This window comes from Trichosurus vulpecula, chromosome 5, assembly GCF_011100635.1.
Source record: "Trichosurus vulpecula isolate mTriVul1 chromosome 5, mTriVul1.pri, whole genome shotgun sequence".
NCBI lineage: Eukaryota > Metazoa > Chordata > Mammalia > Diprotodontia > Phalangeridae > Trichosurus > Trichosurus vulpecula.
The window spans coordinates 183,526,547-183,548,711 of NC_050577.1; the positions used below are offsets into that span (position 1 = coordinate 183,526,547).

At 34.9% G+C, this 22,165-nt stretch overlaps 1 protein-coding gene across 1 annotated transcript in view; it reads right to left on the reverse strand.

Moving 5' to 3' along the window:
- LOC118850013 (solute carrier organic anion transporter family member 1B1-like) overlaps positions 1 to 22,165 on the reverse strand; it is a 77,729-nt gene that overhangs the window by 29,499 nt on the left and 26,065 nt on the right. The window contains exons 4-8 of the mRNA XM_036759187.1: positions 13,605 to 13,746; positions 11,104 to 11,236; positions 4,756 to 4,877; positions 4,378 to 4,524; positions 2,947 to 3,045 (exon numbers count right to left, since the gene is read on the reverse strand). Of these exons, the coding sequence (XP_036615082.1) occupies positions 2,947 to 3,045; positions 4,378 to 4,524; positions 4,756 to 4,877; positions 11,104 to 11,236; positions 13,605 to 13,746 (643 nt within the window). The remainder of the gene's footprint in view (positions 1 to 2,946; positions 3,046 to 4,377; positions 4,525 to 4,755; positions 4,878 to 11,103; positions 11,237 to 13,604; positions 13,747 to 22,165) is intronic.

The window sequence follows — 22,165 nt, forward strand, 5'->3', positions numbered from 1 at the left end:
AATAGATAAACCTTTAGTTAATTTATTTAAAAAGAGAAAGAAGAAAACCAAATTACTGATATCAATGTAATATCAAAAATCAAAGAATATATCAAAGAAAAGGGTAAATTCACCACCAATGAAGAGGAAATGAAAGCAATAATTAGGAGCTATTTTGCCCAACTGTATGCCAATAAATCTGAAAATCTAAGTGAAATAGATGAATATTTACAAAAATATAAATTGCCCAGATTAATGGAAGAGGAAATAAAATACTTAAATGGCCCCATTTCAGAAAAAGAAGTGGAACAAGCCATCAATGAACAACTTAAGAAAAAATCTACAGGGCCAGATGGATTTACAAGTGAATTCTACCAAACATTTAAAGAACAATTAATTCTAATACTATATAAATTATTTAGAAAAATGGGCAAAGAAGGAGCTCTACCAAGTTTCTTTTATGACACTAATATTGTGCTGATACCTTAGCCAGGAAGAGCCAAAACAGAGAAAGAAAATTATAGATCAATTTTTCCTAATGAATATTGATGAAAAAAATTTAAATAAATAAAATATTAGCAAAGAGATTACAGAAATTTATCACAAGGATAATACACTATGACTAGGTGGAATTTATACCAGGAATGCAGGGCTGGTTCAATATTAGGAAAACCAGTAGAATAATTAACTGTATCAATAACAAAACTAACAGAAATCATGATTATTCAATAGATGTAGAAAAAGCTTTTGACAAAATATAGCATCCATTCTAAGCATATTAGGAGAGCAAGGAATACTTTTCTTGTCAGAACTATGGTGAAGGGAAGAATTTATGACCAAACAATAGATGGAAAACATTATTAAATGCAAAATGGATAATTTTGATATCAAAAAGGTTTTGCACAAACTAAACCAAAGCAACTAAGACTAGAAGGACAGCAGAAAGATGGCAAACAATTTTTCCTGGTAAGTGTTTCTGATAATGGCCTCATTTCTCAAATATCTGAGAACTGAGTCAAAATTATAAGAATAAAAACCATTCTCCAATTGATAAAAGGACAAATGATATGAACAGATACTTTTCAGATGAAGAAATCTAAGGTATCTATAGTCAAATGGAAAAATGCTGTAAATTACTATTGATTAGAGAAATGCAAATCAAAATGACTCTGAAGTACCACCCCACACCTATCAGATTGTGTAATATGTGACAGAAAAGGAAAATGATGGCGATGTTGGAGAACAACAAAAATGTTGGAAAAGATGTGGGAAAATTGGAACAATAATCCATTGTTAGTGGAGTTGTGAGCTGATCCAACCATTCTGGAGAGCAATTTAGAACTGTGCCCAAAGGACTGTAAAACTGTCTGTACCCTTTGACCCAGCAATACAACTACCAGGTCAGTATCCCAAAGAGACCATTAAAAAAGGGAAAAGGACCTACAGCTACAAAAATATCTATAGCAACTCTTTTTGTGGAGGCCAAGAATTGGAAATTGAGGAAGAGCCTATCAATCGGGGACTGGCTGGGAGAGTTGTGTTATATGAATGTAATGGAATACTATTGTGCTATATGAAATGATGAGCAGTCAGATTTCAGTAAAACCTGGAAAGGCTTACATCAACTGATGCTGAGTGAAGTAAGCAGAACCAGGAAAACATTGCATACAGTAACAGCAACATTGTGCAATGATCAACTTCGATTGACTTAGCTCTTCTCAGCAATACAATGATCCAAGACAATCCCAAAAGACTTATGATGGAAAATGCTATCCATATCCTGAGAAAGAACTATGGAATCTGAATGAAGATCGAAGCATACATTTTCACTTTTTAGAATTCGCTTTTCCTTTTTTGTTCTGTTTCTTTTTTTTCCCATGACTAATATGGAAATATGTTTATATGATTGTATAGGATAAACTGTATCAGATTGTTTGCCATCTTGGGGAAGGACAATGGGAGGCAGGTAGGGAGAAAAAATTTGAAACTCAAATTCTTATAAAAATGAATGTTGAAAAGTATCTTTACATATAATTGGAAAAACAAAATACTACTCTCCCCCCACCCTTCCTGATTTGCTAACTGCTTTTTTTAAACAGTGATGCAAAAGAGTCAGTCTCTAAGTTTGTCTTGTAGAAGCATCCTAGGGGAGTATCTCTTCAAGGAAAACCCAGACCTTTGAAAGGGCCGTTCTGCTCAGTGGACCCAACTTATCAATCCTGAGAATGAAGGCTTGCTTGATAAGGAGTCATCACTGCATGTTCTGAGTAGGATTGCTCTAGAGACTATCTCATGTGAACTAGTTTTAAAAAGAGCCCCTGAGGAAACAGTAATCCTTATAATCCTGGCTATATCACAAAGGAGATGACTACTTTGATTTTCTTTGATTGACTTATGGAGGCTATTGTCCAAATTAACTTTAAAAGAAGAAAGAGAGATGTACCTTTCAGTTAGCTCCACTCATTAGTTGAGAGGAAGATTTAGGTGGGAAAATTATCTAAGTCAATTTATTTTCTCAATGTGTATAAAATTCTTCAGTTTGCATGAAATAGATGGCAAAATTGTGCAAGCTAGTTGAGATTGAAGTGAAACATTTTGGACATCTCAACCAACAAATTAATAATTTCATTATGATTTTTACTTTGCAAAAGAACCATTTATTCAGATAAATGCCTACTCTGTTCAAGGTAAAAAAAAAACTTTCCAAATTATGGGAACATATTAAGAAACCCAAATTATTACTTGAATGTTTTACTTGAAAATCATTTTCTTATATATGTATATACAGAACTGGAAATCTATTCTTGTTACTATTTGCCATGTTTTTCCTACTTCTAAAATAGAAAAAAATACTCTTACGTCAAAATATTAAGGTACTGTGAGATAGTTTAAGATAATTAATTCCTTAGAAAAATGATGAACACTGAATAAATTCCAGAATTATTGATTCCATCCAGTTGTACTTACTTAGGTCTACAGATCCAATGTCCACATACAGTTTTGCACAGAAAGATGCGAGCAGAAATCCCGTTATTGGGCCAGCCATTGCAAATGAATGCAAAATGCCTGAAAAATTATAAAATAATTAAATTATTCCAAGTAATATAGGTTCATTATATCATTAACATGCCATTTTAGTGAATATAACACTATATGATTATCTACAAAAATCTGTAAAATAATTCTTTGTTCCTTTAAAAACAATTATATATTCATCAAAAGAGTGTATTAATGGAAGGGGAAGTCAAGGATGAGTAGATTTAAAACTTTGATCACTATTACACATTTTAGTGCTGTGATGCTAAGCTCATATTATTGGTGGGAGAACCCATTGGTATTATTTACTGTATAGTTAAGGATGTGAATATTAGAGATAAAAAAAAGGCAAAGGAAGGGAAATAGAGGGCCATTTTAATCATGAAGTCATTAGATTTATATTATGGTCTTAGGCCATTTGGTCTTTAGAAAGTAAGATATCCAGGCACCAGTCTACAATGGCAAATAGAGAAAATTTATTTTCAATAGGCAGAGCCACCTATAAACAAATGAGTTCTGTGATTTGCTTCAATCAGGATCAAGCTAAGGGAAAAATCCTGCATCTCTGACATCAACAACTTCAGGAGATGCTGGTAGGTGACTATCAAAAGTTAGGGCAGGAAGGGTGCAGTGTAGGTCTTTAATTTCCTTTTTCATCTAGGGTATCAGAGGCAAGGATATGACTTTCCTAGTTTTTATTGAGATAAGGGATAAGAAGGCGATTTTAAGATTCTTTTTAGGCTAGATGACCAGGAAACATTTATCTGGGAGCAAGAAGAGAAAGAAGGACAAAGTGAGACAGATTTAAAAGGTGATCTCCTTACCCTTAGCTTTTACACCCAAATATACTTCAAGAAAGTAATCTTTGATGGTTGAGAAACCTTGTAGAAACCTTATGAAACTGAGAAACCTCATGAAATTGAGTTTCTATCACTTAAAATCCTAGGACTGTATTTAATATTCAGTCCATACAGGACTGGGCTTGATAATACCAGATAAAACCAAGAATATGGATCAGGGAGGAAGGTTAGGAATAATTTTGAAAGAACAAGTTTTTTTCTAAATATAAGACTTGCATATAGGACCTGCATACAGGACCAGAATTGTTACTTTGTCCTTTGTAAGTTTAACCATCTACACGTTTCTTTATCTTAAGTGATCATAAAGTCCTTTAAATATTCCCAAACTCCTTCTACAAAAATGTTCTGTTTTTTAGGGATAATGGCAAGAGGAAAGCTCTGCTTTTCTAACTGAACTGAGGTGAGCTAATCACAATGGGGATTTAGTTTGGGGATTTGTTCCTGGAAGAAAGACAAAGAATTAAAGGATACAATGGGGCCAAGGATCATAAAGGTACATTACCCATGTAAAAAGTAGAATGTCCTTCTTTAGCAAAATTATCAATGTATGTGATTCCCAGGGGTCCAATTGGGCTTTCCCCAATCCCACGTAACATGTTTCCAATCATTATATATATCCACATGAGTGAACCAGATTCATGTTTGCAGCCTTTGAACATAAAAATTTTAGAGTTTTTAGCACAATATACTTATGCATTTGCATCATTTTCTACTTGAATACTTTATCATGTTTATATTTCTTCCATTTGACTTTAATTTTGTTGGTTCAATTAGATGTGTTTTCCTACTCAAATAATTTACCTGAGGGGAGAGAAATACATATGACATGGAAATGTTTTCTTAAATATTTATTTTTTCTTTAACAATCATCAGTCCTTACCTGACTCTAATAGTATGGATGATCTGTTATTGCCAGCTGATTTGAGATCATTTGTGCAAGGAGCGTAGGTTATTGTTGAATTGTCGAGTGGGTTAACATTTAATACTGAGTTGTACTTGTAACTATGATAATATATTTGAAATATTAAAAAAAGATAGACAAAATAAGTTATTAGTAATTTGTCAATGCCAACATCCTACAAACCAACTTTATAATGCCTTACTTTCTCCACAAAACACACTTTCAAATAGACTTTACTCCAACGATTTTCTTGTTCATTTCTCAGCAGACTTGGTGGGGAACAATGGATTAAGAATCCAGGGATAATAATAGTAGAATCAGACTCCAAGAACTAAAAGAAGCCTTTACATACTGGTGAATGGATGAAAAACACAATTCTTTTTCTGCATATTGTGTGTGTGTGTATTCCACCTTACTTATATGAAAATGTAGCCAAAGACATACACGTACATAGCTTATTATAGGAATATGCTAGTTGCTACTTAAATATTAAGCTAATCAGAAAGGTAAATCATAATCATTTAACCATTGGGGGTAAAACACAGTTGTAGCAGGTACAGTCAACAACTAGATGGCAAAAAACCATAGAAAGAATAGGGAAAACACACAGTTTTATACCCTGTCCAAAATTTGATTTGCTTTACTATAGGTCGACCAATTAGATAGGGTTCATTTCACCCAAAAGATGAAGAGAGGGAGCTTTCAGAGAGACAACAAGAGTGATTGATGTGTGTCTGACTCAATCAACAAGAATTTATTTTGTCAACTAGGTGTCAGGTATTGGGAGTACAAAGGCAAAAATGAAACAATTCCTGTCCTTGAAGATTTTACAGTTTATTAGGGCAGGCAACATGTGCAAGTATATACAAAAGATACACAAAATCTAAACAAGGTAACTTGGCAGTGGCAGAGGAAGACACTGGAAACCAATTTTCATCAACCAGGCTATCCTATCTATCTATCTTATCTATCTACCTGTATGTATGTATGTATATATGTAGCACACACATACACACATATACATATATCTCAGCCAATTCTCAACAACTGTGCATGTGTGTGTGTGTGTGTGTGTGTGTGTGTGTATGTATGCACACATGAATTCATTTCACCCAATAAATTGTAAGGAAAGAATGTGGATGGCAATGAGATGGTGATGCTCACACAGCTTGTACCATTCTTGCATGATCTATCAATATGCCCCACAGCTAGATAAATTATCTATGGCCCTTGAAATGCTGACCCAGACTAAGAGACAAAAACCGAACAAAAACTCCTCCACCAGACTCTACCATGCCTTTGGGGTCTTTTTCTAGGTCTTGCCTCTTTTCCTCCACCAAAATGCTAAAACATGCTATCTACAATTTTAGCCTCCATTTTCTGTCCTCCAAATTTACTCTTGAATCCTTTGCAATCTGTTTTTGGATTTCATCACTCAACTTAAACTGCTTTCTTCAAAAGCAATAATGGGCTCTTAATAAAGTTGGTCATATTTTCTTGGTCTTCTTGACGTATCTGCATTTGACATGTCTGTTAACCAATGATGTGCTCTAATCTCTGATTTTTATGAATTTACTCTCTCCTGGTAATCTTCTTGTCTTTCGACTCCTTCACAGTCTTCTTTGCTGGCTTATCATCCCTATATCTGGGCACTCTTCTTTTTCTATAATCTTTCATTTGATGACTTCATCAACTACCAAGGGCTTGTATTCCCAATCTCAATTGTCTCTCCCACAGAGACTGCTGATAATATTACTATATGAATAAGAGGAATGGGGTCTTGGAGAGTTACAATTTACCTGGCATTTGTGAGGGGTATGTAAAGAAAGTGGCAAATTAGCTTTCATTCATGTATCCCTTTGAATTGTTGTGGCTGTGGAAAGACAATATTTAAGAGAAAGGGCCAAGAAAACCTCCTTCCTGAAAACCAAGTTTTCCAGCTGTCAAGGAGAAAGTATCTGAAGACATTTTGAGAGAGCTGAATAGTAGGACTTCTTTTCCAGAGTTGATGTTTAGAGTATTTTTGGGGAGAGAATTAACATTCTCTCACCTATTTCATTATAAATAATGATTTATGTATTTATTTTATTGTTATACTATGAATAAACTATATATCTAATAACTATTATGTTTATCTCAATCTAGGAAATGAGAGATTATTATATATGGAGAGATGAGCAAAAGCTTTTAAGAGAAGAGGTTTCTCCATATTAAGTAAATAGGGCTTAGAGCTATTTCTGTAATTTGCAAGGAGCTATCAGAACAAACCTTTTGATTTGTTTAAGGAACAAGATGACAGTTGAGTATCAAATGAAATAGCATGTAGAGAGACGTGGTCATCCCTAAAACCTATTATACATGGGTCATAGCCTCTAATTGTGATAGCTGTAATTGTCATCTGTATGTCCATAACTCAATGACATATATATATATATATATATATATATATATATATATATATATGTATGTATGTATGTATAGCCAGTCTTTTCCTGAGTTCTAATCCTCATCACCAATTGCAAATTGGACATTTCAAACTGAATGTCCCAAAATGTCTCAAATTCAAGATGTCCAAAACAGAACAGATCTTCCATTTAATAGGCCCAAGATAGAGCTAGTTAAGGGAAGCTTGATTAGGAGAGGCTTGTTTGTAAACAGGCCCACACCCTTTTGCTGATTAGGAATGAAGCCCTTGGGCCCTAGACAGGGTATATATATATATACCCTGAGGGTAGCTATTAAGCTCAGAAGAGAGAACTTTGAGGGAGAGCTGTGAGGCTGTGAGAGAGAAAAGAGAACTGCAGATAGAGAAAAAAGAACTGGAAGGGCTGAGAGAAAGAACTGCAGAGAGAGAGAACTGCAAGGGTTCAGAGAACTGCAAAGGCTCTCGAAACTGCAAGCCCTCAGAACTGAGGGAAGAGAGGACATAGGCAAGCAGACAGCTAGGATTTGTGACTGAGTGTTTATGGGAAGGCCCCAGCAGAGGGGAAGGTTATGGGATGACTTGGCTCCCTGCTGTGATACTGTGTTTTAATTTCCTTGATATTATGATAATGTGGACTTACTGGTTTTGGGATACAATTGTTGCTATGTCGAATTGGAATTATTATTTTTGGGATTTGATCCTCTGGTGTCTGAATAAAAGTTTTACTTCTGCCTTCTATACAGAGAGTCTCTTATATTTTGTGATTCTGAACTATACAAGCATATTCATGGTCACCAGTGATATTGTAAATCTCGCCTTACTTCTCTACTAAACACTTCTCTACTAAACGTCCTATTTCTGTTGAGTACATATCATTCTTTCAATCTTCCAGGTTCATGATCTTTATGTCTTCTTTGATTTCTCACTTTTTCTCTCCCTATACATTCTGGTATAGTGGATAAAATTCTGCATTTGGAATAAAAAAGAAATGAGTCTGAATTCTGCCTCAGATACCTAATAGTTATTTGACACTGGGCATATTGCATAGCCTCTTAGCCTCAATTTCCTCATCCACAAAAATATAAAATGCAATAGTACCTCACAGTATTATTGTAGAGATCAAATGAGATAATACAGGTAAAGTTCATCGTGTGCCTCAAAGTACTTCATAAAGTATTACTATAACTTTTTTATTACTATAACTAAAGTGTTACTATTACTACAACCAATCAGTTGTAAAACCTTACAATTTCTATAACTTCTCTTGCATCAAACCCCTTCTTTCTGCTCACCCAGCTACCACCTTAGTTCAAGCCCTCATAACTTCTCATATAGACTACTATAATGGTCTCGTATTTGATCTTGCTGTCTCAAATCTCTCCCCATACCAATCCATTCTCCACAGAGATGCCAAAGTGATATTCCCTAAGTGTAGATCTGACTATTTCATTCCTTTACCTAATAAACTCTATGAGTTCCCCTTTTTTTTCTAAGATAGAATATGAACTCTTCTATCTGTCTTCTAAAGTATTTCAGAACTTGGTCCAAATAAATCTTTCTACCTTCATTATGGATTACTCCCCTTCTCACCAAAGTGGAATACTCTGTTCCTTATACATAGCACTCAGTCTTATTCTCCCTTTCTTGGCTACCAGCTATGCCTGGAATGCACTCCCTCTTCACATCTATCTTGAAGAATCCTTCATTTAGTTCACTATGTAGCTCAATAATAACCTTTTATCCAATGCCTTTGCTGATCCCTGAAACTTCCTTCTATATACCTGGTAATTATTTTGGATTTATTCTGCATTACTTACATATGTACATATTGCTTCCCTGAAATGAATGTAAGTTTCCTGAAGGCAGGTGCTCTCTTTTTCTCCCCTCTCCCCCATATCTGCTATACTATAACAGTAAGAAGCATAATTGCAAATAATAAATTGTTGTGGTTGATTGACCAACAAACAGAAAATCAATTCCCTTTGTTATGGCAATTTGTTTTGCCAGCAGGAGTTTATTTTTCAAACTGTGGTTTCCTACTCAATGGGTTTAATGAAAGTGGCATAAATATTCTGAAATTCATCACAAAATAGAAAGGGCACAAAAAACTGGGAGATTTTCTAATGACACATCACTCACTGAAGATTAAAATGATACATTTAAAAGTACTTTCAAACCTTACACGGAAGAAAAATATGAAACCATCAGTACAAACATTTTAGTCTATTTCATGCATAGAATATTATTAGAGATGTCAGGAATCTTATAGATTATCCAGTTACCCCATCTAACCCTTTAATTTTACACATGAGGATCTGAAACTGAGAGAGGTATAGGACCTTGGGCAAAGTTGCATAGCTGGTAAAGAGAGGGTCAAGACTTGAATCCTGGACTGTAGACTATGGACTTAGAGTTTTTTATACTACATGCTGCTCTTTTATTCTAAAATGTTTGCAAAGGTAATTTGGAGGATTCTTTTACCACATATGACAATAATCTTATCACCAGATAAACTCATCAGCAGGAAACATCATCATGGGGATTGCTTCAGCTTTGCCACTCATACCTCATCAATATCCTTAGTTGCTTCTGCCTCTCTGATTGGAGGAGAAAACAAAAAAAAGCTTCTTCCCCCAGACACCCTTTGCAGAGGGCTCAAAATAATGTCCATCTCTTCATTTGTCACTGCCTGCTCTGCTTGGTTTTGACCATTATTCTCATAATTCCTGTTTGCCTTCTGTCACCTTGCCCCACCACCACCAGTCCCAGCTTTTCAGCTCCCTTTTGTGTTTTGTCTCCCTGAGATACCTTCTTTTTTCCTTATTTGTAGCCCCAGCACATAACACAGTATCTGGCGCATAGTAGGGGCTTAATAAATGTTTACTATATTGTTTATTATATATTCCAGAGACTAATATGTTTGCCAAACATATTGAGTTCCAATAGTATATTCATTATCATACCATTAAATAGGGATGAGATAGTTCATTCATGAGTCATATCACTAGTCAGTACAGAAGTCTAAGTTAAGGGTTTGAAATAAAGATAAGATCACATCAGTGTTATCTTGCAATTTTAGTAAAAGAAAAATAGAAGTTGTGGTACCTGAAAATGAACGTTTTACTATCTAAACAACAGTTGAATCACAAGATTCACATTAAAAAAATAAAAGAGGCAGTGTTGGATAAAAGATAAAGTTTAGATTTAAAGTCCAGACAATCCATATTTGTGATATATACTGATATTTATCGGCTCTGTGATCCAGGACAAGTCATTGAACCTCAATTCACCCATAGCTATTCTTGAAGACTATAAATTTCAAAGCAAGTATCAATCTTCCCAGGTACAGGGAATTTTCTCTTTGGGTGTTCCCTAAACCAATGAAATCCTAGATTCATTTGTTTTAAATAGTTAAAAAAATTCAAACACTTTGAAGGTTATTATATAGACAATGCCTGTTTTGGAGTTACAAAATAACACTAAGACAAAATGTCAGCCCCTTATTTTTCCCTAGGTCGTGCTCTCTAATACAAGCAAAATTTTAATATGACTAGTTGTTAGTTAATCTGTTCAACTGCTGCTTTTCCCCCTCTCCTCACCCAACTGATAAAAAGTATTGGTTATTATCCACCCTGTGAACACATATAAGAAGTACCTATTAGATGGAAAGTTAAAAACATTTTATTCACTTTCTTGGGGTTTCTCAAACTTTTTTATTTGTTCCTAAATCTTGGCAGGTAAAAACATCTGTGTCATCTGTATCAATATATTACAACATATGGAAAGTTTACCTCATATTTTCACAATTTTAGCAAGCTTTCTGAAAAAGAAATTGTTTTAATAAGTCTAATGATTTGGAATTTTAATGCTATATTTGCAAATGATTATTGTTTAATACTTACGGTCCCATGAGGAAGTGAGGTAAAGCAGTTAACAGACTTCCAATTCCCATAATCAAAGACCCAATTCCAATTATTCTTGGTATGTGTGATTTGGCTCCAAAATGACTTACCAGTGTAATCACCAGCAAATTGCCTAGAAGTAGAATGATTGTATTTAAGTATAATTCAGGTCACTAAGTATAATATGACCTGAGATTGGCTATGTGAAAGCTTTGTCTTTGGTAGGCACTGGAGAGAGTACAAATGAAGTGTAAAATACCGTAGCTATTCTCTCTCTTCTCAAGGAGCTTAGAATCTAGTTGAGGAGACAAAATTAACAGATATGGAACAGAACAAATGTTTAAGGCAAGAAGAAAACCTGTAGTTAGAAGGCAAATTGAAGAAGCAAAGTAGATCATGATGAAATGGTCAGAAAAGTAGGAAGAAAACCGAGATAGTCTAGATTCCTAGAAATGTATCTGGAAGTCACTTCAGACATCATCTAGTCCAATTCCTTCATTTTACAGATGAAGATGCTTAACAGAGCTTACATGACTTACTTGAAATCATAGAACTTATTTTCTGGAACACAACTAGAATCTAGACCTTCTGATTGCCCTGTGATATATTCACTGTAACACATGACTCGGTAAGTTTCAGGAGTGAGGGAGGTTCTCAGCAGTGTAAAATATATGGCAAAGTGGGGAAAAGAAGGGAATAAACATTTATATAGCACCTACTAAGTTCCAGAAACTGTGATAAGTGCTTTAAAAAAAACAAAAACAAATATCTCACTTGATCCTGACAACAACTCTGTGATATAGATGCTATCATTATTCCCCTTTTACATTTGAGGACACTGAGGCAAACTTAGGTTAATGACTTGCCCAAGGCAATACAACTAGCAAGTGTCTGAGGCCAGATTTGAATACATATTTCTGATTAAAGGCCCATCACTCTATCCACAGTGCCACTACCTGCCAACAAAAGGTTAAAGAGAATGAATATGAATATATATGTATATACATACATACAGATATATGTATGTATATATGTGTGTATGTGTGTAAATGTATGTGTGTATACATATTATATATTTGAGATCCTTGACAGCTCACTTGTCAGGGACTTAAATTTGCTTCTGAGAAAAGTAGTTACTGAATTAAATTTATCATAACAGACCTATGATTTACCTCAGAGTTCTATGCCTTTGCCTGTGTCTAGGTTTACCTCAGAGTTTTAAGTGAAGAAGCTACTGAGTTATGTCAAACTCAGAGTTCTAAGACTGTGGCTACTCTTTTTCATATGGCGAGTTTTAAAAAGAGCATTGAAATACATGGTATATATAACCTGCTTCATTGATTTGCTTTTGAAGAACTGGAGAATTTTTATTTAGGTTAATCACTAAGGAAATAATAATAGTAATGAAAGCTAGCATTTTATAGTGGTTTAAGGTTTAACAAATATTTTATTTCTTTTATTTGCTTTCTTTTATCAAATACCATCTTAGTTTATCTTCACAACCACAATGGGAAAAAGGCTATTTTTGTCTCCATTTTAAAGATGGAGTAAATGGAGGCAGACAAAAGTTGGCCAGAGTCATGTAGCTGGAAATCATCTGAATTCAGGTCTTTTCAGCTCCAGGTAAAGTGCACTATCTGCTGAGCAATCTATCTATATTATTCTATGATTATAGGACAAATATAATTTACCTGATTATAGACAGAATATGAGAATTTGGTTACTACCTATAAGCTAAGGTGAAATGATTCATAGAGATGACCTAAGTGATGAATGGAAAAAACTTAATGGAAGATGAGAGAGAGGGAGGTGAATGAACAGTTTTAGAACTCTGTCCAAGAAAGACTATAACTCTCTGCTCCTTGACATTGTGGCTGATCAGATTAGCTGGCCAATAAGAGACTGGAATGCTCTGTTGCAATCTAATACTGAGGAAGATTAAAAAAAAGATTTTTATACTTGACTCTGAATCTAAGAATTTGGAAGAAACCTCAGAGGCAAGGAAGTCCAACCCACACCTAAATAAGCAATTCTTTTACCATGTATTCTATATACATCATTGAGTCTTTGCTTGAAAATTTCCAGTGAAGAGAAGACAAATTACCTTCTGAGGCAACACAATCCAATTTTGGATAGCTCCAATTGTTAGAAAAGTCATCTTTGTATCACAGTTAAGCCTGCCACTTAGATATTTTCAAGATTCATTTAAGTCTGCTATTAATAAAAAGGAGAAATATATTGTAGCTTTAGAATGAAATAAAGGGATTTGCTATTAATATGTGTTTCTGCATATTTGGTGGCAGAAGAGAGAGACAGACAAGCAGAGAGGGAGAGCGTGAGTGAGTGAGAGAGAGAGAGAGAGAGAGAGAGAGAGACAGATAGAGAGGGGGAGAGTCAGAGTCAAGAATCCACTTTGAAATTGGACAGCAATTAATTAATTAACTACTAGAAATTTTGCTTTTTAAGACCCAAGACTATCTACTAAATGAAATAAAAATTACCAATTTCAAAGCTTCCATCAATGAAACCAGCTTCAGATGATGTTATACCAAATCTTCTTTCTATCTGAGTGATAGAACTTTTCATGATAACTCCTGATAGTGCTTTGCAAATAAAGCTGAATGTTAAGGCGACCATGAACATCTGTTCAAGGAACAGAATGAAAAAGAAAGTATGATTAAATGAAAGGCCACAAAAATTCCTCTTAGTGTATATTAACTTTATCTCTCAGCTTTCATAAATTTTACTTTCACCTTTCTCATAATTGTCAACCTTGGTATAAGACTTTAGAATAATAATGTTAACCTTACCATGAGCACCTTTGTGAAGGACTCCTTTGGCTCAAGTTTCACAGCTTCAAGGCAGAGTAACCAAAGTGAAGACTTTTTTAAATTTGTGGTTGCTCTTTTTATTTAAAAAAATTTAAAGCAGATATTTAAAAAGAATTTTCCAATAATTCTTAGGCACTCAGATAAAATAGCCTATAACAATAGTAAAATAAGCAATATGGGGGTGGAGCCAAGATGGCTGCTGGAAAGTAGGGAATTGTTTAAGCTCTCCCCCAAACCCCTCCAAACACCTGTAAAAATGGCTCTGAACAAATTATAGAGCTGCAGAATCCACAAAATAGCAGAGGGAAGCAGGTCTCCAGCCCAGGTCGGCCTGGATGGTGGCTGGGAAGGGTCTATCACATGGCGCTGGGAGAAGAATGCAGCCCAGCATGGGTTGCGCCAGGACAGACCAGGCTGGGAGTTGGTCCAGAGCAGGCCTTAGGGCCATGAATCATTGAGCTGTGACAGTTACCAGATTTCACGACCCACAAACCCCAAAGGACACAGAGCAGGTTAGTGGGTAAACTGCTAGATCTGGTTAGAGAGCAGTCAGGTCACCAGCCCTGGGGGTGGCAGATGTGGTGCAGTGGTGGAGCTCCAGAGTCAGCTATTTCCAGAATCCCTGGCTCACACAGTGGGAGGAATCAAGCGGCAGACCAGAGTGGGAGTGCGGGGCTTGCTTTGCCCTGCACAATCCTAGTTGGTGGTTCTTGGGGGAGGAGGAATGCTGCTGTGGCAGAGCTTGCAGTGACAGTGGAGTAGAAGTAGCTCTGAAAACAGCAGCACAGCCCCTCAAGCTTGGGACAATGTACTCTCTACTCTGCAAGTAGTCATACCCCGACAAAAAGCTCAAAGGTCAAGTAGTTGGCTGGGAACATGGCTAGGCAGGGAAAAAGGATATAGACTCAGACTCAGACTCTAAAATCTTTTTTTGGTGACAAAGAAGATCAGAACATACATCCAAAAGAAGTCAACAAAGTCAAAGAGACTACCTCAAAAGCCTCCAAGGAAAATATGAATTGGTCTCAGGCCATGGAAGAGCTCAAAAAAGAGTTGGAAAAACAAGTAAGAGAAGTAGAGGAAAAATGAGAAGAGAAATGAGAGTGATGCAAAAAAAACCCCATGAAAAACAAGTCAATGACTTCATAAAGGAGACCCAAAAAATACTGAAGAAAATAACACCTTAAAAAATAGACTAACCCAAATGGCAAAGAGCTCCAAAAAGCCAATAAGGAGAAGAATGCCTTAAAAGGCAGAATTAGCCAAATGGAAAAGGAGGTCCAAAAGACCACTCAAGAAAATACCACCTTAAAAATTAGAATGGAACAAGTAGAAGCTCGTGACTTTATGAGAAATCAAGATATTATAAAACAGAACCAAAGGAATGAAAAAATGGAAGACAAAGTGAAATATCTTATTGGAAAAACCACTGACCCAGAGAATACAGCCAGGAGAGAGAATTTAAAAATTATTGGACTACCTGAAAGCCATGATCAAAAAAGAGCCTAAATTTCATCTTTCAAGAAATTATCAAGGAGAACTGCCCTGATATTCTAGAGCCACAGGGCAAAATAGAAATTGAAAGAACCTACCAATCACCTCTTGAAAAAGATCCCAAAAAGAAAACTCCTAGGAATATTGTCTCCAAATTCCAGAGTTCCCAGGTCGAGGAGAAAATATTGCAAGCAGCCAGAAAGAAACAATTTGAGTATTGTGGAAACACAATCAGCATAACACAGGATCTAGCAGCTTCTACATTAAGGGATCAAAGGGGTTGGAATATGATATTCTGGAGGTCAATGAAGCTAGGATTAAAACCAAGAATCACCTACCCAGAAAAACTGAGTATCTTGCTGCAAGGCAAAATATAGACTTTCAATAAAATAAAGGACTTTCAAGCTTTCTCAGTGAAAAGACCAGAGCTGAATAGAAAATTTGACTTTCAAACACAAGAATCAAGAGAAGCATGAAAAGGCAAACAAGAAAGAGAAATCATAAGGGACTTACTAAAGTTGAACTGTTGTTTACATTCCTACATGGAAAGATCTTGTGTATAATTCATGAAACCTCAGTATTAGGTTAGCTGAAGGGAATATACATACATACATACATACATACATACACACACACACACACACACACACACACACACACACATATATATATGTATATATATATGTATATATACACATACACACACAGAGGGCACAGGATGAGTTGAATATGAAGGGATCATATCTAAAAAAATAAAATCAAATTAAGGGATGAGAGAGGAATATATTGAGAGAGGGAGAAAGAGAGAGATAGAATGGGGTAAATTATCTTGCATAAAAGTGTCAAGAAAAAGCAGTTCTGTAGGAAGGGAAGATAGGGCAGGTGAGGGGGAAAGAGTGAATCTTGCTCTCATTGGATTTGACCTGAGGAGGGAATAACATACACACTCAATTGGGTATCTTACCCACAGGAAAGAAGAAGGAAGGAGATAAAATAGGGGGGATGATAGAAGGGAGGCCAGATAAGGGGAGGAGGTAATCAAAAGCAAACACTTTTGTAAAGGGACAGGGTCAAATTGAATAAAGGGAGATAGGATAGGAAGGAGTAAAATATAGTTAGTCTTTCATGACATGTGTATTGTGGAAGGGTTTTTCATAGTGATACACTTTTGTAAAGGGACAGGGTCAAATTGAATAAAGGGAGATAGGATAGGAAGGAGTAAAATATAGTTAGTCTTTCATGACATGCGTATTGTGGAAGGGTTTTTCATAGTGATACACATGTGGCCTATGTTGAATTGCTTGCCTTCTTAGGGAGGGTGGGTGGGGAGGGAAGAGGGAAGAGAATTGGGAACTCAAAGTTTTAAAAACAGATGTTCAAAAAAAAGTTTTTGCATGCAACTAGGAAATAAGATATAGATGCAATGAGGCATAGAAATCTATCTTTCCCTATAAGAAAGTAAGGGAAAAGTCAAAGGGGGGTGGAGTGGAGAGACAGAATGGAGGGCTGAATGGGGAATGGGGCAATCAGAATATATACCATCTGGGGGGGAGGGTAGAAATGGGGAAAAAATTTGTAATTCAAACTCTTGTGCAAATCAATGCAGAAAACTAAAAATATTAAATAAATAAATAATGATAAAAAAAGAAATCAACTGTATCATCCCTCTCGTTTTACAAATAAAAATCTAAGGCCCAGACAAATAAAGTATAAGGTCACACAGATTATAAGTTACACATAGAGATCGAATTCAACCCAGAAGTGAGCCAGAAAGAAAAAAAAAGCTAATGAATGGTCATTTATAGAATTTTAGCACTGAAATGATTCTTAAGGACTACCCTCACCAAGATCATAAAGAAAGCAGAAAACTGGGGGAATTTTTTTATAGTTTCTCAGATAAAGGTCTCATATCTCAAATATATAAAGAATTTTGTGAAATCTATAAGAATATGAGTCATTTCCCAAGTGATAAATAGTCAAAGGATGCAAACAGGCAGTTTTTAGAAAAAATAATCAAACAATTGGTAGTCATACAAAAATAGTTCTAAATCATTATTGATTAGAGAAATGTAAATTAAAACAACTTTGAGATATCATTTTATACTTATCGTATTGGCTAAAATGATTGAAGAGGAAAGCAACAAATGTTGGAGCAGATGTGGAAAAATTGGGACACTAATTTATTTTTAGTGGAATTGTAAACTGATCCAATCATTTTGGAGAGCAATCCGGAATTTTGCCCAAAGAGTTACTAAATTGCCTATATCTTTTGACCCAGCAATACCATTACTAGGTCTATTTCCAAAGATGATTAGGGAAAAAGAAACAGAACCTATGTGTTCTAGAATATTTATAGCAGCTCTCTTTGTGGTGGGAAAGAACTGCAAATTAAGGCTGTCCATTAATTGAAGAATGCCTAAACAAGTTGTGGTATTTGAATGTGATGAATACTACTGTGCTATAAGAAATGACAAGCTCAATGATCTTAGAAAAACATGGATATACTTGCATGAAATAATGAAGGGTAAAATAAGCAGAACCGTATAGTAACATCAATATTGTTTTAATAACAACTTTGAGTGACTGTCATTTTGACTATTACAAATGCCTAAATTAACTATAAAGCACATATGAAGGAAAATGCTCTCTACATCCAAAGAAAAAACTGATAAATAAATAGAAGTATGTATAGAATGATTTTATATACACACAATTTGTGTCTAATGGTAGCCATCTCTAAGGTAAGAGGGAGGGAAAAAGGAAAAAAAAGAAATTTACATGATACTCTACTATATATTTAAAAGGAATAGTGAGTTGTACTTAATAGGTTTGTAGTTTCATGTGCAATCATCTTTTTTTTTATACTATGTTATGGAAATACTTGTTTTATTCCATAAATTTTCAATAAAATACACAAAATTTTTTTAAAAAGATTAAGGACCGTACTTCTGAAGTTATTTGTAAAGTAATTTGGATTGAGAGAATCTGAGCTCAAATTTCAATTCTGCTACTTTATATTTATTTACTGCATGACCTGGAACAAGTCATTTCCCTTATTTTTGCCTCATTTTCCTTACTTAAAAAATGAGCATTTAGATTAGTTAAACTCCAAGCCATTTTCAACCTTAAATCCTAGTGTCCAATGAAAGGAAAAAAGCAATGTTGAGATATTTCATTGGGACCAGAGAAAAAGGCATAACTTTTTTTTCAGAAAAGGTGAATATGGCACTTTTAAATGATTCCTGTTCACAATGAGTTCTTCCTCAAGTGTTTTCCCCCTCTCTACTTCATACTCCACTCTGCTGCCAAAGTGACCCATCCCTTAATAGTCCCCAAGATCAATTATAAAAACCTTTGGCATTCAAAACCTCTTACAACCAGCTCTCTCCCCCATCCAAATTTTCCAGTCTTCTTTGATCTTACACCTTGCTCCCCTGCTAACCTCAAGTACTCTGTGATCTGGTGATATTGACCTTGTTGTTCCTTGATCATTTCATTCTATCTCCCAACACTTGGCATTCTCACTGTTTTTCCCAAGCCTAGAATGCCTTACCTCCTCATTTCTGCTTCCTGGCCACTTTTATGTTGGAAGTAGTCAAAGACAGATTCAAAGACCAAATAATATGAACTGGGACTATGTGTAGCTGATAATGAATAGATGAAAGACCAAATTAAAGAAAAATAAAGCCTACTATCTAAAATCATCTTACTGAGATAGAAAAACATTTATGGATTGCAGATGAATTCGCTCTTTCGGATACATTTATGTCTTTGAACATATAATTTTTTAAAAAAGAGAAAAAGAAAGGCCTAATCCATTGATTATGAAATTTGAAAATAAAAGCTAGCAGGAGAGGGCTCAGAAAGGAGCTTCCCAGGAAGTGCGAGTGGCCATCAGGGCCCGTTTCAGTTGCTCGTAGGTGACAAACATCACTACATTCCAGGAGCCCAAGCGGAGGAAGGAAGGCATGAACCCTTTGTAGAAGGCTTGGGGTCCTTCATACTAACTTCAAGGTCGGCTGAAATCCCATCATTCATATGATTCTTTGCCTGATTCCCCCTTAATGTTAGTACTTTCCCTCTATTGGCTATCTCCAATTTATCTGGTATATATTTTGTTTTTTCATTACTGTTTACATATTGTCTTCTCCATTATAAGCTCTTTGAGAGCAGGGACTTAAAAAAATTCTCTGTATTTTCAGAGTGTTTGGCAAATAGTAGGCACTTAATAAATGCTATTGTCTGACTGATTGCAACAATCAGACTTTATTACTTGTGTAGAGTTCTTTTGTCCATTTAAAGTTGCTTTGATTCTCTTCTAACAAATTTCCTTTCACTTTTGGATGTTTGTATTTGAAATTTGTTTTCTCTTTCAGGGCTTCTATGTCTTTCAACTGGATCTCTATTCTTTTCTCAGCTCTATATTCTACTGTATATCTTTTAAATTCTGTTTTAAGAATTCCAATTAACAAACTGACTTCATTCCCAATATCTCTTTTTAAATGTCTTATTTCTCTTTTAAACAACTCGAGGGTAGCTTGATTTTTTCCAAAATGTCCAAAGAATCTATAGAATTCATGCAATTTTTACTTACCCCAGACAACTTGATATTTTACTTAGTAATGAAGAATCAACTAAAACTAATTAAAACTATAACTTCAATAAAGTTGAAGGATAAAGATCATAAAACTTTCTCTATATTATCATCACTAAAACACAATAGGAAGAGGTAGAAAAAGATGTTCTACTAAATATAGTGGGAGAATATATAATATCTCGGAGTCTAGATACCAAGATATACACCAGAATTATAAAAATACAACTACCAAACTTTCATTACGGACAAAAAGACATATATAAATAATTGGAGAGATATTAATTGCTCATGGTTGAGCTATATAACATAATAAAAATGACAATTCAGTGTTACGCCAATCAACCCACTAAAGGCTTACTTTATAAATTGAGAAAAATTAACAAAACTCATCTAAGAAGAATGAAAGTTTAAGAATATCATGAGGATTTTTTTTTAATCTGCTGAACATAGAGGTCTCACACCGACAGGTCTTCAAAATATACTAAACACAGTAATCATCAAAATGATTTGCTAGTGGTAAAAAATGGAAAATTTGATCAGTGGAACCTATCAGGATCATTAAGACACAGAAGTGATCAAACATAGTAGCATACTATTTGGTAAACACAAGGACTCCCAAGAATTGGAGTAAGGACTCATTAGTCAACAAAACTTCCTAGGAAAACTAAAAGGCTGTCCATATGTTAGATGTCAACTAACTTCTTACACTATATATTAAACTCCAAATGGATATATGACCTAGATGGAAAAGGTCATATTATAAATAAATTAGTGGGCAAAGGAAGGAGATAAGTTTTAGAACTATATTTTACAGAAAAGTTCTTGATCAAAGAAGAGAGACATGGTCAAAAAAGACAAAATGAACAATTTTGAAAATATACTACTTTGCACATAAAAAATTGAATACATTTAAATAAAAAACAGTAATTTGGGGGTGGCATAAATCTTTACATCAAGTTTCTCTAATAAAATTTTTATATCAAAGATATGTAGGGAATTAATTCAGATTTCGAAAAACAAAAGTCATTTATTAAAAGATAAAGGACCAAAGGATGTGAATAACAATTCATAGCAAAAGGAATGCAAGTCATCAAGAACCACATAAAAAAGTTCCCAAATTCTAATATAAAGATAAATGTGTATTAGGCAGTTATAATGTTCTGCCTCATATTCATCAGATTGGCAATGATGACCAAAAAAGAAAATAGCAATTTTTAGTGGGCTGTGGGATAACAGATAGGTAGACACATGCATAGGTAGTAGAACTGTGAAATTGTCCAACCATTCCAGAAAGTATTTTGAACCATACCCCAAAATCACTAAACTGTCCACATACCCTGTGACATAGTGATACCATTACTATGCATAACTTTAAAAGAGAATTTTAAAAAGGGTAATTACCCACATGTTATAGCACTACTCTATTGTAGCAAAGACCTTTGAAGAAAATAAGTACCCATGAATTGGGCTGATCAAATTATGGTATGTAAATATAATGGAATACTGTTGTGTCATAAGCAATGATGAAATATTCAGAAAAAATGTAGGAATTGGTATGAGTTGACACTGAATGAAGTGAAAAGAACCAGGAGAACAATTCATATAATAGGTAGCATTATAAAGGAAAAAAGTGGTAAAAAAAAAAAAACTATGATCAATCCAAGGACCGAGAAGGACTCCAGAAGATTAATGATCAATTACTCTTTCCACTTATTGGCAGAGAGGTAATAGAATCTATGAGATTAAGATGAATGTTTTCAGACACAATAAATATGTGAATATATTTTGTGTAGCTATATTGATGAGAAACATAAAAAGAGAAAAGAAAAAAAGTGTCACTGAATCATTTTAAAATACACGTAAGACAGGAAGAGGAAATTCAGAAAGTGATACAGACAAATAAGGCAGTGTTAGTTTATGCTAAATTAAAAATATACTTTAGGGGGCAGAGCCAAGATGGCAGCTGCTAAGCAGGGAATAGCATGAGCTCCATACCGAGTCCCTCCAAAAACCTATAAAAAATGGCTCTGAACAAATTCTAGAACAGCAGAACCCACAAAACAGCAGAGGGAAGCAGGGCTCCAGCCCAGGACAGCCTGGATGGTCTCTGGGTGAGGTCTATCCCACACGGAGCTGGGAG